Raw genomic sequence first — 15,489 nt, 5'->3', positions numbered from 1 at the left:
GAGGAAGAGGAAGAAGAGGAGGAGGAGGAGGAAGAGGAGGAGGAGGAAGATGAAGAAGAGGAAGAAGAGGAAGAGGAAGAAGAGGAGGAGGAGGAAGAGGAAGATGAGGAGGAGGAGGAGGAGGCAGGGGAGGATGCTCTGGAGCTGGAGGCGCTGCAGTTGCGGCCCCCGGCGCTGCGGCCTCCGTCCCCGTTCTTGTCGCCGTCCTCCTCGCCCTCCGTCTCTGACCCACTGCTGCTGCTGCTGCTGCTGCTGCTGCTGCTGTTGCTGCTGCCGCTCTCCGACTCCTCAGCCCCGTCCTGCTCGGCCTGGGCCTTGTCCGGGCTCTTGGGGTTCCCAGAGTCCTCGAACGCAAGCCCTGCCCCGGACTCCGGAGCCAGGTCCCCATCCGCGGCCTTGGGCCAGGCGGTCTTGGGCTCGCTGCCTCCCGCTGCTGGGGTATAGCCCCCCAGGCTCAGCAGGCCCTTGGGCTCCTGCCAGCCCCCTGCCCCCGGATCCTCACGGAGCAGAAGGGCCTCTTTGGCCTTCTTGCTTTTGGGCGACATGACCCCCTCGTGGTCCAGTTTGACGAGCAGCTCGGCCTCCTCCCCCGGCCTGCGAGGGCCCTTGGCGCCCGACTCCTCGGCAGCCCGCGCCTTCTTGGGCTTGGGGCGAGTGGCGGGCATGGTTATGAGGGGGGCAGCGGGGGGTGCCGGCAGCTCCCCAAAGGGCTCAGGAGCTGGGCCGCTGGCAAAGGTGGGCGGCACGGGGCTGGGCTGTGGGGCTGCCGCGCGGGCCTTGGGGGCTTTGGCCCGCTTGTCCACAGGCTCTGGGGGGCTCTTCTTGGAACTTGGGGTGCTGCTCGGCTCCAGGGCCAAGGGAGTACTGGGGACCTCGTCCGTTGAGCCCCCTTCCTCCAGGACAGCAGCTCTGTCTGGAAAAGAGAAAAAGAAAACAGATTTGAGGCTGGGCAGGGGCTGCTGCCGTCCTGGCGGGAGACCAGCCGCAGCTCAGTCGGAACAGCTGGGCGCAGTCCCGGCTCTACCAAGTCCGGCGTGGGGACCCGGCCCTGTGCCCTGCCTGGCCCCGTCGGGGGCCTCTGCAACACCCGTCTATGTCTACGTTGTGCTGTGCCACATGGGTCCTCAAAGCTTTGGCTTTCAGCACAAAGCCCTTTTCTCTGGATTCTGGAGGGAAATGCACCCAGGCTGAATCTCCGCCCTGCCTATCTCTGCCTATGTCCTACCATGTCAACTGGTGAGAACGCCCCGGGGGGCAGCGTTTCTGCAGAGATGGGTGTGGTTACCTGTGTGGGTCCCCGGCCCCGGGGATGCCTGGAGGAGCCTCACCCCCACCCCACCACCGCCCATGCCTCGAGCCTGGTCAGGCAGGGCCTGGGCCAACCTACCGCCCTTGGCCTTGGTGCTGGGTTTCCGCCCGCGCCCTCGCGCCTTGGCTCCCGGCTCCTCTGACCCTGTCGTGCCCCCATCTTTGCCTTCCCCGGTGTCTTTGCTGGTCTTCCGGCTGCGGCGCTTGGCGCTCGGCACCAGGAGGGCCGGCGACGGCTCGGCACCTGCGGGGTACAGCGCACAGCGGCTCAGGCCTGGGTTTCTGCAGACGACGCCATGTGACCGGTCCCAGGAGAGCTCCCCGTCTGGCGCACAAGATGCCCAGCAAGGCACCCCCCGCAGAATGAGCGAACTAGAGTGCTTTGTGGACTCAGAGGGGCTGAACGTAGATGCTGACTTTTGTCGTTCTTATGACCCACTTAGGAAATGTTCAAAACCTCTGATGTTACCAACTCTGTGAATTCGGCAGTGCTGGGTCCACGTCCTGCCTCTGCCTGTCATTATGGTGGGCCCTGGGTAAGTCATGAACCACTTGGAAGCCCAGCTTTGTCCCTGGCCAAAGGGGCGCTGAGGCAGGAAGTCCACGCTGCCGCGGCCGCTCCGAGCCTTAAACTGTCTGTCACCATCCTCGATCAGCCCCACGGGCCATGGACACAGGACCTGGGAGCCCTGAGACCCCCCCCTCTCCAGCCCCGTTCCAGGCGCCCCACCCATGGTTTCTGCCATTTCTGTCCCCTGTGGTCCACGTGGCAGACAGAGCCCAGGGCTGACCTCAGGGGGTGAGGGCCTGGGTGGGCAGCGGGAACCCCGGGTGTCACGGGCCCGTCACTCACACTGGATCTTATAGTCGGGAGGCAGGAGGCGGATGTGTGAGAGGGGGATCCTCCCTGTGTCTCCGTCATCAAACTCCACGGTGATCAGGTCCCCGTCATCCTCCAGGTCCAGTAACCCTGTCAGAGGAGGGGCAGCTCAGGGCAGGTCCTCAGACCTCCAGGTCCCTGGTGGGGTGCCGGGGGTGGGAGGGGCGGTAGAAATCAGCCCATAAACAGCCCTAGTCTCTAAGGCACAGCAGTGGGATGTCAGTGGTGGGTATACAGTGGTGCAGAATGTGAGCTTCAGAGCCAGGCAGTCCAGGCGGGAGTACTGGCTCTCCCACTTCCAGCTAACTTTGGGTGACCGACAGCGGATCACACAGGCCTGTGCCCGCTCACGCCCAAGACATTGGCGGAAACAATGATAAAGGAAGAGCACCAGCCCTGAAGGACGCAGGACAGGTGGGAGGTGGCAGGGGTGGGGTAGGAGGGACGTCAGGACATCAGCATGGACACGAAGGAGCTGACTTTGGTCTCCTGGAAAGAGGCGACGCCAACAAGAAAGAAGCAGTTCTCCCAAGAGAACCCCGCCAAGGCTCAGCCCAAGAGGCACCAGGTACCTCTGGAGGCCTGAGTACAGGGGACCGTGACACTCAACAGGCTGAGGGTTGGATGGCCAGCAACGGCCGGGAGGTTGCCCTTAGAGAGAGGCTCCGGACTGAAGGACGCTGGGCACAGGTGGGGAGGGCAGGTGGTCCCCACACCAAAACCAGTGCTTAACAGGCAACTCCATACACTGAAGGGGGACACCCCAGGCCCTTTCCCAAATGCTGGATGCTAAGCCTCTGTCCCCAGGGACACGAGGACTCTGACCAGCTGAAGGGAAAAGACCTCCACGTGCAGGTATTTGGGGGCCCAACAAGTCACTTCTGCCCACCCGTGGTGACAAGGGCTCACTCATGCACAGAGCTTACAATCGGCTCCGTGACGACTCTTCACTACGGGTCACCAAGGCCGTGAGTGGTCTCTGATGAAAGGAAGAGCTCGGAGCTAACAAACAGAAGGCAGGGGGCTCCCAGAAGACACAGGGAGCTCACAAAATCTAACATGAAAAAAAGTCCTCTCAGAAATTTTAAATAAGATAATGTGTTGATGAAACAGAGTTCTTTTTAAAAGGAATATTCAGAGAATAAAAAGAATTCAAGAATTTTTTAAACGACAGCAGAAACTTTTAAAATTCAAGAGAACAGAAGGAGTTAGAAGATAAAGTGGAGGAACTCTCCCAGGAAGTTGAACAAAATAAGGAAAGAGACAATAATAGAAATAAAGATTCAAACATGTGGGGCACCAGACCAGCATGAGTTCCAGGAAAAACAGATGAAATGCACGAGGGACGTCATCCATGCAGTACACAATACAAGCAAAGCTTCCAGGACTGAAGGATGCTGCTTCGAAATCTAAGGCCCCCTTCCCAGATACCCGGCATGATGAACACACACACACAACCACATGGAATTCCAGATCTAGGGATAATGAGAAGATCCTAAAAGTTTCCAGAGGAGAAAAAAAACACATCTCCTACAAAGATCTGGGAATCCACATGGTATTGAACTCCTCAAACGACACTGGAGACTAGATAAAAATGGAACAATGACCCTGAAATGATGAGAGGACACTATTATTTCCAATCTAGGATTTATACCCAGCTCAACTATCTGTAAGTAATGTGGGTAGAATAAACAGATCACAGACTTGAGGAATGGAGAAATTCACCTCCCACGGCCCCTGCTCAGGAAGTTACTGAAAGATCTTCTGCTAAAATGAGGGAACGAACATGAACCAAGAAAGAGAAAGACATGGGATGTGACATGGGTGGAGGCAAAGGGGTTCTCAGAACGATGGCAGGAGGAAGGCCCGAGAATCCAAGAATGACACGGTGAGGCAGGCATAGAAAGCAGCTAACCCTCACGGTACAGGCGGACAGAAAGCTCCCGGAAATCTGAATCCAAGACAGATTTTTAACGTCTTAATGGGACTTTTCAGAATTTCAAAGATAAATCAGTGACTAAAAATGAAAAAAATATATCTTCCCAGCAGAATTCCTATGGCTCAGACTGTACCAGACGTCCACTGGTTGCCAGCCCAGCATCCATGTCCATCTTCTGGGCATGTCTGTATGGTAGCCAAGGGGTGGACTATATTTGGCATGTGGGTGTTTTTTGTTTATTTCATTTTATTTTTTGGTCTAACCAACATCCATACCCCCATCTCCCCAATGTGTTGGTTTTGCAGTAGCTGAGGGGTGGATCGTTTGAGTATCCGCTCTTTTTGTCTGACATCCACGCCTATCCTACCTGCTATTTTGTCTGCCCAGCTTCCGTTCTCTTATTCTGTGAACAACATCCCAACTTTCCTGGGGAAGCCACCGTCCCCATCCCTTTCCCCTCCACATGGAGAAGGACGCTGACCTCACTCCTCAGCTTGAGGGATGAGAATGTGAGCCAGGCCTGGCTGATCAGACTTACGGTGGCAGCTCAAGGAAAACCAGGCGGCCCAAGGCAGGTCAGTCTAACGCTAGTGTGGTAAAACCCCGGGCGCAGGACATTCTCCAATAATGAGACTTGATAAGAGGGGAAAGCACAGTCCCCGAGGCACTAGCATGAAGCCAGCACAGATGACAGCATTGCTGACGGACACCGAGAGCGCACGTCCAGGAGACACTGTCTGGATGGCACCTGGATCCAACCACACCCCTAAGGACCCTACAGTTCTGTCACGTGAGCCCATAAGTCTCTACATTGAAGCCAGTTAGAGTTCCACGTTGACACGTATGGGGACAGGGCCTGGGGTGAGGGCACGTCTCACCTCGGACCACAGTGCCCGGGTAGAGACAACGGTACTGCTGGCTCCAGTAGGCTGCGATCCTGGTCCCTTGTGGCAGGAAGCGAGTAGAGGCCGGCCTCACGTCGATGATCTGGGACAGCGTGGGATTTAGTGCCAGGCACACAGCTGTGGCCACAGCCCTTGACGCCCCCACCCCCAGCCTCCGGGGGCCCCACCCCCCATCTCACCGCCTCCTGCAGCAACTGCTCCAGACAGTAGATGTGGGGCCGGTTGCCGCGCTCGCCCTCCACCACCACACGGTATCTGCGAGGCCAGGCAAACGTGCTGTGCAGGGCAGAGGCTGGAGACCTCCCCAGAGGGACCCCAGCCCACCACTGCCGGCTTTGCCTCCCAGGCCACTGGGACGCCGCACCAGGACTCGAAGGCTCACTGACTTTGCTATGTGAACATGGCCACACTCTCTCCCCTTCTGGGCTCAGTTTCCTCATCTGTGCAACCAGGGGTTGCTCAGCACACCCGGCCGGTCCAGGCCAGATCCCAGGAGAGGCCAACGTGCTCTCTCTCGGCCCACCCCGGGCAGGGCCTCAGGGTACGTGGGCCTGCCCAGTCGTTCTGAGCCAGCTATAGCAGGGGAAGCCACAGCCTGGGGGGCAGGGGGAAGCACAGAGATGGCTCTGCACAGGCCAGCGCCTGACTCACATGTCTGGCGAGTGCACCGTGTGCACGTGCCCCGCGTACAGCAGCTTGTCGTCCATGGGGATGAGCACCCGCAGGCCGTCCTTCAGCTCATCCTTGTCGATGATGCAGGAGCGAGGGGCTGTCGGAGGGCAGGTGTGAGGCAGGGCCGGGCGGGCGCGGGACCCTGGGTGGTCTGGCAGTACTCAGACGTGTGCACCCCTGTGTCTGCCCTAGCGCGCCCACTCAGTGTGCACAGCCCCTCTGCCCGCCGCCCGTCCATCCCCACCCCAACGGCCAGCACCCTCTGCGCCAGCACACGAAGTTCTGGGGCATTGGCACACCCCATCCACCCCCACCTGGGCCAGCATCCCCCACCGTGACGTCCAGCACCACTACCACAGCCCCAGCCAAGCCTCAGGGATGTTCCACATGCTTTTTCTCTTTCTGGTGGAAACCAGCCCCTACACCAGGACAGGCTGTCGGCACCCACCCGCACCCTGCAGCCCCTCCCTCCCTCGAGCCTGCCCCTTGTTATTCATTTGCTCCTTCTCGACGGGGCCTTCGACCTGGCCCCTCCCCATCCGAACCACTATTAAAAGACCAGGACAGTTTGGACAGCTCACAGGGCAGATGGAATGCCAGGCCCACTACGTGCCCGCTGTGCCCATGCACGGCCTCGTGGCAGAGTCAGCCTCCCATGCCCTGGCGCTGGGCTTGGCTGTGTGACTCACCAGGGCAGAAGGGGCAAAGGTTGATCTGGGCAGCGGCCTTCAGAGGCCCCTGGGTCCCGCCTCCCCTAGAGAGCCTCTGGCAGCATGGCCGGAGACCATGGGCCCAGCACATGGATGGCATGCGGAGAGAGGACGGCGGAACGGGTCAGCCGAGCCCGGCTGGGGTCAGCACAGCCACCCAGCAGCCCTGGGACGTGCAGCACACACGCTGCCGACCACCAGCTGACTGACACACGCCAGGGTCGCACCCCTCCTCTTGCTCTGCCTCCGCATGCGCATCACAGCCGTGGGTCTCAGTGCTTCCTGGACGTGGCCTCCCCGGATGTCCTCCAGGCACCCCAAACTCCAACCAGCAAAGCCCAGCGTGTGACCCCATGACCCTGGTCTCAGGGACAGCTCCTCACCCACCTCCAGTCTTCACCGTTCCCCTCCCCAACCTCCCCACACAGCCCCCCACATCCCACCCACCCACTCTCCTTTCCAATGCTTTTGTCTTCCCCCTGCTGTCCTCACGAAGCCGGGGGTCACCACCAGCTCTTGCCTGGATGGTGACAGCCTCGTAACTTGACTCCCAGCCACCCTTGGGGCCTTCAGTTCACTCTCTATGCAACAGATGGCTCATTTTAAAACCAACTCAACTGCATCACTCCCCCACTTACAACCTCAGAGAGCTTTTTATTTTCCTTAGAATGAACACCCAGCTCCTAACCTAGGCCCACAAGACTCTACCTCTGCCTCCTCCCTGGCCCCAAGGCTGCTCTCTTGCCACCCTCGCCCCAGCTCTTTAAGCCAGAGCCAAACTGGCCTCCTTTCCGCAGACCTCAGGGCCTTTGCACATGCTGTTCCCGGCCTACATCCCTCTGCTAGCTCAGCCCCTCCCTTGTCAGGCTAGGCTTAGAGCTGCCTTCCCCAGGGGCCTCCTGCAGCCCCTCTCCACACACAGCACGGACACTCACCTGGAGTCAGTGGCCGTTCCACAACCCCGCCACGTGGCAGGTGTTCATCCTCAGAGAAGCTGGAGTCCTGGTTGGGCTCAAAGTCCTCCTCAGCCGCCATGCTCTCCATCAACTTGCTCACGGCGCCTCCCTTTCCCCGATTCTGGGGACAGAGCATGGCAGAAAAGTAGATTAGGACGTGGCACAGGGGTCCTGCCTGGCGGGGGACCCTCCCTGGAAACCCAGAGCCACAGTCAGGCCCCGGGGTATCTGCCATGTGCACAGGAGGGGCCCCAGCTGGGTGCACCCCAGAGGCCAGAGAGAGGAAGAAATGGGCCTGGAAACTGGCTGGCCGGGGCCTGCATGTACTCAGTGCAGTACTCAGTACAGAACTTATGTTTGTCACCTCGACAGATGCCTCGATGCCCTCCTTAGAGAAACTGAGGCAGCATCTCCAGCCAGGCACAATAGGCTGGAGGAAAAACAGCTTGTGCAGGGTCTAGCAGGCGTGGGGAACAGGCACGCCCAGGCATGCCCCCACCTGCCAACTGAGCAAAGAAATTCGCCCATGCCCGGGGGGAGCTGGAGCTAAGCTGGGGGCTCCTGTCGCCTGGCCCGACAGGTCTCACGGTCACCTGTCAGGTGTCCTCCACCCCTGCTAAGGTGGGTGCCTCCTGAGAATCGGGGCCAAGTCCCACGTATCTCATTCTCCTCAGGGCATGGGGACTGCAGCCAGGTCACCTCGCCTCCCTGAACCTCGGCTGCAGGGAGGGTAAACAGCGTGGCAGGCAGAGACCTCCCTCCGGCCTCAGGAGCACAGAGAGGGCGTGATGGACTCGGGGTGCGGCATCCCTGCCTGGGCACGAGCCTCACCTCCTTCTTCACCTCTTTCCCTTTGGCCTTGGCCTTGTTCCTCTTGGCAGCGGCCAGGGAGCTGGCATGAGGGGCCCTGGCCTCGGAGGGCAGGGCGGGAGTGCGGGGTGGTGGCAGCGCGGCTCCTGGACTGGCCTCCTTCCCTTTCTTCTTCTAGAGGAGGAAGCAGCAGAGGGAGCCCTCAGGGGGCCAGCAAGGGTCCAGCCTTCCCGGCAGGGGTATGGGGAGGCAGGACCCCCCAGCCAGCCTGCCCTCCACTCGCTCACCCCCCCAAGTTCTGTGTGACCCTCCCCGGAGGAATGGAACAGCCCCTCCTCTCCCTGAAGGTGTTTTTGTTTTGAATCTTAATTACTTTATTACTACTATGTATATCTTGTTGACCCCTCAAAAAAGACAACACTGCAATGCATGTGTGTGCGAGTTCCTCTCCAACCACCCTCCTACCTACCCCACAGAGGCAGAGCAACAGCATGGTGCACCTTCTAGAACTTTCCACAAGCACATACAACCCTGTCAATACAAAGGCTATGCAGACACATGGTACTTTTTTTTAAACATGGGTGGACATTTACCAAAAGTCCTGCTTTGCGACATTTCCCCCCCACATACTGATCTACATAGAGGTAGCTTCGTTTCTGCTTTATAACAGCTGCTCACTGAGCCATGGCGTGGGGGAAACCGCCCCCATGAGGGGCCTGCAGGCCGCCTCCACGTCTTCGTTCTTTCAAGACATGCCACAAAAAAACCAAAACAACAACAACAACAAAAAACAACCTAACCAATTAGTTTGATAGGATATACTCCTGGAAGGGGCATGGGAAGCCATTTGGCTACTGCCTGAGTTGCTACCAGAATGTCCCCTACTGCCCCCTGCCCCAGCAGCGAGGGGAGAGCTCTATCCAGCCCGGCTCAAAGGTCTCCCCGTCACGGAGACGTGTGCCCCTCCCCTTGCTGGTGGGAGGTGGGGGGCGGGAACTGGCCCAAACCTTTTAAAAACAGGCATCGTGGACAGATTCATTTATCAGAGCAAAGAAGCGGAAACAACCTTGGTGTCCAGCAACCTGTCACAGAATCCCTGGGGTGTCGACACACATAGTTACACGCTTTTATCGCCACGGCTAGTGTGGTGTTCTGAACCAGAGCCAATGGCACAGGCAACCGAAAATGATGACACTTTGTGTGAAAGGCAGGGCTCGAAACTACAGCTGGCAGAATCCAGAGGTTATGGGGTTTGGGGCCAGATCACACAACTACCTTTTTTAAAAGGGACATGTCTGACACAAATGACCAAGGCCAGGGGAGGTGGAAAACTAAGAAACAGAAAAAAATAATAATGGGCAAATGTTACGAAGACAACAACGGAAGTCACAACATCTGTATCAAACATGAGATTCAAAGCAAACAGCATTAAAAGGGGCAAAAAAGGACATGTTCTAGAGATAAAAGGGCTACAGTTTAATCCCCATTTTGGGGAAAAATATATATATACACATTGTATTTTCTTGTTTCTGATGCACATTTTAACCCCGTTCACATTCCTGAAATCAGAGGCATCTAAGGGCCGGGGGAACATTAGTGGTTACGTTTCTGTGACCTCTGCCGTCTGTTATTAAATAGCTCATCGTGTGGCGCACATCTTTGCAGCTGGGGATGAGGAAAGGAAATGACAGCCAAAAAAAAGTCTGAGTGGATCTTTCTGTTCTTCCTTTTCTTTATCCTCCAAATTACTGTTAGAATCAGATAAAACCAGTAACTATTTCTTTCCTTTTGAACAGAAAACCCATTTCTGGGAGGCCCCCTGTTCCTACTTCTACTTTTTTTTTTTTTTTTTTTTAATAAGAAAATAACTTCCATGGCCGGGCGCGCTGGCTCACGCCTGTAATCCTAGAACTTTGGGAGGCTGAGGTGGGAGGATCGCTTGAGGTCAGGAGTTCGAGACCAGCCTGAGCAAGAGTGGGACCCCATCTCTGCCAAAAATAGAAAACATTAGCCAGGCATGGTGGCGCATGCCTATAGTCCCAGCTACTCAGGAGGCTGAGGCAGGAGGATCTCTTGAGCCCAGGAGTTTGAGGTTGTTGTGAGCTAGGCTGACGCCACGGCACTCTAGCCCAGGCAACAGAGTGAGACTCTGTCTCGAAAAAAAAAAAAAAGAAAGAAAAGAACTTCCAAATGGGACAGAAGCTCTGTACACAAGACAGAGGCGTTCACTGCTTTGGTAATTATGATGGCAAAATACCATCATCACCCAAACCACCAAGCTAGCAGGGTCAGTGGCAGAAGATGGTACCAACCACAGGATGTGGGATGTCATTCAGCCACGTACAAATATTGATAAAAAATAAAAAGTAAGATAAAAGCTCATCACATGTGGACATGCGCATGATAAAATACAGACTGCACAAAGTCTAAAAAAAAGGATACAGTAGCCCCCTCCTTATCCGAGGTTTCACTTTCTGTGGTTTCAGTTACCCACAGTCAATCTCGGTCTGAAAATATTAAATGGAAAATTCCAGAAATAAACAATTCATAAGTTTTAAATTGCACGCCGTTCTGAGTAGCGTGATGAAATCCTGCGCTGGCCCTCTCAGGACGTGACTCACGCCTTTGTCCAGCGCATCCACTACCCGCCTGTTAGTCACTCGGTGGCTGTCTTGGTTATCAGATTGACTGTCACGGTATCGCGGTGCTTGTGTTCAAGCAACCCTTATTTTACCCAATAATGGCCTCAAAGCACAAGAGCGGTGATGCTGGCGACTTGGCTACACCAGTGAGAAGCCGTAAAGTGCTTCCTTTAAGTGAAAAGGTGAAAGTTCTTGACTTAATATGGAAATAAAAAAAATTGTATGCTGAGGTTGCTAACGTCTAAGAATCTTCTATGTGTGAATTTGTGAAGAAGTAAAAAGAAATTTGTGCTAGTTTTGCTGTCACACCTCAAACCGCAAAAGATACAGCCACAGTGCGTAACATGTGCTTATAGCATAGGGTTTGGTATTCTCTGTGGTTTCAGGCATCCACTGGGGGTCTTCGACCACATCCACCCCCATAGCAGATAAGGGGTGGCTACTATTACAAAAGTACAATCTCAAACAAACAGTAACAGTGGTTGTTCTTGGGGAGACGGGCTGTAGGGTGATTTCCTTGGCTGTCTAATTCTCCCTTTGTTGACAATCTGTTCTGTTTCAGTCTCTTGCAACAACATCAAAAGGCCGCATGCGGAGAGCCTCTGGTCCTCTCCCCTAATGGCCAAGTGTCCAGCTATTCGGATACCAGGAAGTGGGCACGCAGGGTCTCCAACAGAAGGCGCTAGCTTGGGAGCTGGGTGCACTGGCGCACGCACACCTGTAGTCCCAGCTACTAGGGAGACTGAGGCAAGAGGATCACTTGAGCCCAGGAGTTTGAGACCAGCCTAAACAACATAGCGAGACCCCCATCTGTAAAAAACGATTAAAACAAAACAAAACAAAGGCACCACCTTGGGAAAGGCCCAAAGAGGCAGTGCGGCTCAATGGTTAAGGCCCCCGGTGGTCTTAACTGGCGCTAGACCCCCAGGGTTCAAAGCCCAGCTCAGGGGATCATTAGCTACTGTGACCTTGGGCTGGTACTTGTCCTCTCGTGGGCCACCTATAATGTGCAGTTAATGAGAGGAACTTACTTCATATGGTCCTGTGAGTACATGGTAAAGCAGTTAGAACATGTCTGGGCCTACTATGGGTCACCAGGGAGGAGGAGGAGGATGATGATGATGATGATGATGATGATGATGATGATGATGATGATTTATTCTGGCACCTGCTCCACAAGGCCCTGAAAAGCCTGAGGTGGCTTCGGCCTTGGAAAAGGTGAGCACAGTGCCAGGTTCCTGTGGACGACGCACACGCAGTCCCTCCCTCACTACCACCCGTCATTGGGAAATCGATGCGAGTCTCACCCGTTTGTGATTTTTCTCTAGAATGTCACTGTTACTTGAGGGTTCGTCCTGTACCAGGGACATGGGGTGGAGAGACCTGAGTCAGACACTGTAGAAAACTGGCTAAGTCTGAACACAACCGCTTATAGGGGTTAGGGGGACAACTGGCCGTGAGCTTCCCAGCGGCCAGTGCCAAAGGGTAACAGGCCTCATATCACGAGTTCTTGAAAGGCAAGTTTTGTCAAGCTGGGGTGTCTACTGAGAGATTTCGGGGACTATGTGAATAGGGGTGGGGGAAAAATCCCACCTCTATTTTCACATTTTAACCTCTATAGAAATGAGGTTTTCCTTCAGGTGAGAGTGGAGGCCACAAACCACAACAGAACCAGCAGTGCCGGAGACTCTGCCACCAACAGAAACCACAGAGAGTGTCACAGCACCTGACAGTTACTGCAGAGACCTCAGAGCATCCTTTGTGCTCATTGCTGGGAAAGCAGGGTGCTGCTAGACCCGCTGGGGGACAGCCTCACTAACCGAGTGTGTCCCCAGAGGAGCACCTGAACGCTACGCCATACCACAAAAGGGCTTCTCGACAATGTGAGAGCCGCGCTTCAATATCACCGTTTTCCTTTGGGGCCCCGGGTGTTTCACTCCCACCTTACAGAGTCACTCTGAGACAGAGGTGGGAGGTTAAGGGCCTCTGTCAGGTAGGGCTGGGGGCTCCCGGTGGGTCTCCAGGCGAGCAAGTGGCCGAGTCGAGGCTGCGAGGGGTGTACGCCCGACCTCCCCGCGCCCCCAGCCCTCGGGGGGAGGGGGACCCTACCTTCCTGGGGTCCTTCCTGTCCCTGGCGCGGCCGGTGTCCTTGCGTGGGCTCAGCGGGCCGCCCTTGGCGCGGGTCCGGGGCGCGGGCGCGGGCGCGGCGCGGGCGGGTGTAGGCGCGGCGGCCGAGGCGTCGTGCAGGAAGATGCGCTCACTGCGACGCCGCGTCCACAGGTCGTCGTCGCTGGCCTCAGGCCCCGCCTCGAAACCTGGCTCCTTGCCGCCCCGCAGCTTCCGGGCCTTGCGCCCCTTCTCCGCCGCCAGCTTGGCCTTGTCGGGGCTGGCGGGGCCCCGAGCGGCGGGCGCGGGTGCGGGCGCGGGCGGCCCCGGCTCCCCCAGCGCTTTCTTGGGCCGCAGCAGCCCCGCCGGCGACCGCTTGCGCACCTTGACCTCGCTCTCCGAGTCCGTGTACTCGAACTCCGTGCCTAGACGGAGGGAGGAGGAGGGGCTCGTGGAGGGCTCTCCAGGGCCTCCTGGCACCCGCCCCCCAGTACCCCCGACCCCCAGCCGCCACAGACCCGTCGCTCCTCCGCAGGGCAAGGAAACTGAGGCCAGAGAAGGAGAAGGACTCACTGCCCCCCCCCCTCCGTCGCCCCTCCTCGGCTGCCCCGAGTCCTCAGCCAAGGCCACCGTCCAGGAAGGTGAAGACCAGGGGCGCAGGAGCGTGTGTTCCCGTGTGACCGTGGAAACCTGCGGCCAGGGCAGGGGAGCGGCGGGCCCCACGCCCGCAGGGCTGCAGCGGTGGTGTGGGAAAGCCCCGCAGGAAATCCCCTACCCGGCCTCTCTGCCCCCCTTCCTGCAGCCAGGCATCCACCCGACCCCCTCCCCTGTGTAGACTGCGGGGCGCACCAGAGCCCCCAGCCCTGCTCTCTCCCCAGGCCCACGCCCTGCTTCCCTCTACGCTGGGTCACAGGCCCAAGCTCAAGTTCCCCCACCTTCCTAACCTCCAGGCTTTCTCTTCTGCTGTCTCCTCTGCCCAGAGCCCAGCACGCCACCCCGCCCCACCGCCACCTCTACTTGGAAAAGTGCTGACCCACTTGCCCTGGGGGCAGTCCTCTCTGCCACACCTCTGCCATCACAGGCAATGTCACACTCTGCCCTTTCCCTCAGAGTCCAGGTCTCAGCCTGCCAGGCCCCAAGAAGTGAATGAATCCCTGAGTTCTTCTGGAGCCTTCAACATCCTGCAGCTCAAGCCCTGGCTCACGGCAGGTGCCCGGGAAAAGCATGTAGGTGAGCGGTTAACAGCACTTCTCCCTGGGACAGGGTTTGGAGGTGTATTCATCCCACTGGCTGTGAGGAGGACCTGCATCCTCCAGCCAGACCCGGGGAGGCGATGTCTGCAATAGCCCCTTGGGTCGACAACCTCAGAGAGGGCCAGTGGCCTGCCCTGGATCCCCCAATACAGAAGTCGACAAGCCAGGGCCCCACCCCAAGCCTACTGACCCCCGGCAGCCGTGGGAGGCCAGGCACCATTGTCCCAGCAAATGCAGCCACAGCAACAGGGACAGGCAGGGACCACCCGGTGGGAAGGAGTCCTTGGCAAAGCTTAGTGATCCCATTAATTAATCTGTTAACAGAAGTTGCTTCCCACTGCGCGGGGAAGCAACAAGGGGCTTTCATGGCTGACCAGGGGCAGACCCGAAAGCACAGGCCTGAGAGCACTGCTTCTCCGTGTGAGGGAATGAGACACCCCTCGCAGACCACTAGAACACTGGACATATGTAAACCACTGCAGACACACAGCATGTGGGGCAGGGATGGAGAGTGGATAGAACAGTGGACAGAGAAAAGGCGCACTTGGAAGGTGGGAGTGGAGTCGCAGGGTCAGATCTCGTCCCTGCACCCTCTGCCCTGGCGCTAGACAGTGTTCTTGGCACACACAGTAGGAGGGGGGGCCTGCATGGAAAAGAAGTAGAGTCCTCCTAACCTCAGAACCAGGAAAGACACAGCTAGAAAATGACAACACAGAAGAGGGGAGAAAGGGAGCCAAAGAGGGACCCCAAACTCCGTCTACCCCCATCTCTGGAGGACCCACACACCACCCACACAGGACTCACAGCCCCCCAGGTGACAGCAAGACAGGATTTAAACAGACACCAGAGCTGCCACGCAAGAAACAGAAATTGGAATTCAAGGCCTGCCAAAGAAATACTTGCATAAAGGAAGGAAATAATATTCACTGGAGAAAAATAAGAGCATCCTCACTTTGCACAATCTCACCCCCACAATGTCCAGCACGCAATGCAAAATTACTCAACAAATGAAGAACCAAGAAAATGCATGACATTCTGGAGAGAAAAGAAAGCCAATTGAACATGACCCTGAGATGAAGCAGATGTTGCGTCTACACAAACAGCCCAGGATTCTGAAGGGGATGCGAGAACTACCCTCAAAGAGGTAAAACAAAACTTGTTTTCAGTGAAGGCTCTGGAAATTTCCCCAGAGAAATGGGAAGGTCTGGCAAAGAAACAGACACAATTGAAAAAGAACCAAATAGAAATTCTAGAACTGAGAAGTACAATTTCAGAAATAAAAAAAAAAAAATCAATGAAAAGACTTAT

At 56.7% G+C, this 15,489-nt stretch overlaps 1 protein-coding gene across 1 annotated transcript in view; it reads right to left on the bottom strand.

The window, feature by feature from the left end:
* TNRC18 (trinucleotide repeat containing 18) overlaps positions 1 to 15,489 on the bottom strand; it is an 84,232-nt gene that overhangs the window by 5,670 nt on the left and 63,073 nt on the right. The window contains exons 19-27 of the mRNA XM_012639114.1: positions 12,932 to 13,353; positions 8,202 to 8,354; positions 7,350 to 7,491; positions 5,684 to 5,801; positions 5,212 to 5,287; positions 5,006 to 5,114; positions 2,162 to 2,278; positions 1,388 to 1,552; positions 91 to 913 (exon numbers count right to left, since the gene is read on the bottom strand). Coding sequence (XP_012494568.1) covers positions 91 to 913; positions 1,388 to 1,552; positions 2,162 to 2,278; positions 5,006 to 5,114; positions 5,212 to 5,287; positions 5,684 to 5,801; positions 7,350 to 7,491; positions 8,202 to 8,354; positions 12,932 to 13,353 — 2,125 coding nt within the window. The remainder of the gene's footprint in view (positions 1 to 90; positions 914 to 1,387; positions 1,553 to 2,161; positions 2,279 to 5,005; positions 5,115 to 5,211; positions 5,288 to 5,683; positions 5,802 to 7,349; positions 7,492 to 8,201; positions 8,355 to 12,931; positions 13,354 to 15,489) is intronic.

This window comes from Propithecus coquereli, unplaced genomic scaffold (genome assembly GCF_000956105.1).
Source record: "Propithecus coquereli isolate 6110/MARCELLA unplaced genomic scaffold, Pcoq_1.0 Scaffold137, whole genome shotgun sequence".
NCBI lineage: Eukaryota > Metazoa > Chordata > Mammalia > Primates > Indriidae > Propithecus > Propithecus coquereli.
The sequence above is the reverse complement of the archived record's forward strand: the minus strand, read 5'-3'. Positions and strand labels throughout refer to the sequence as shown.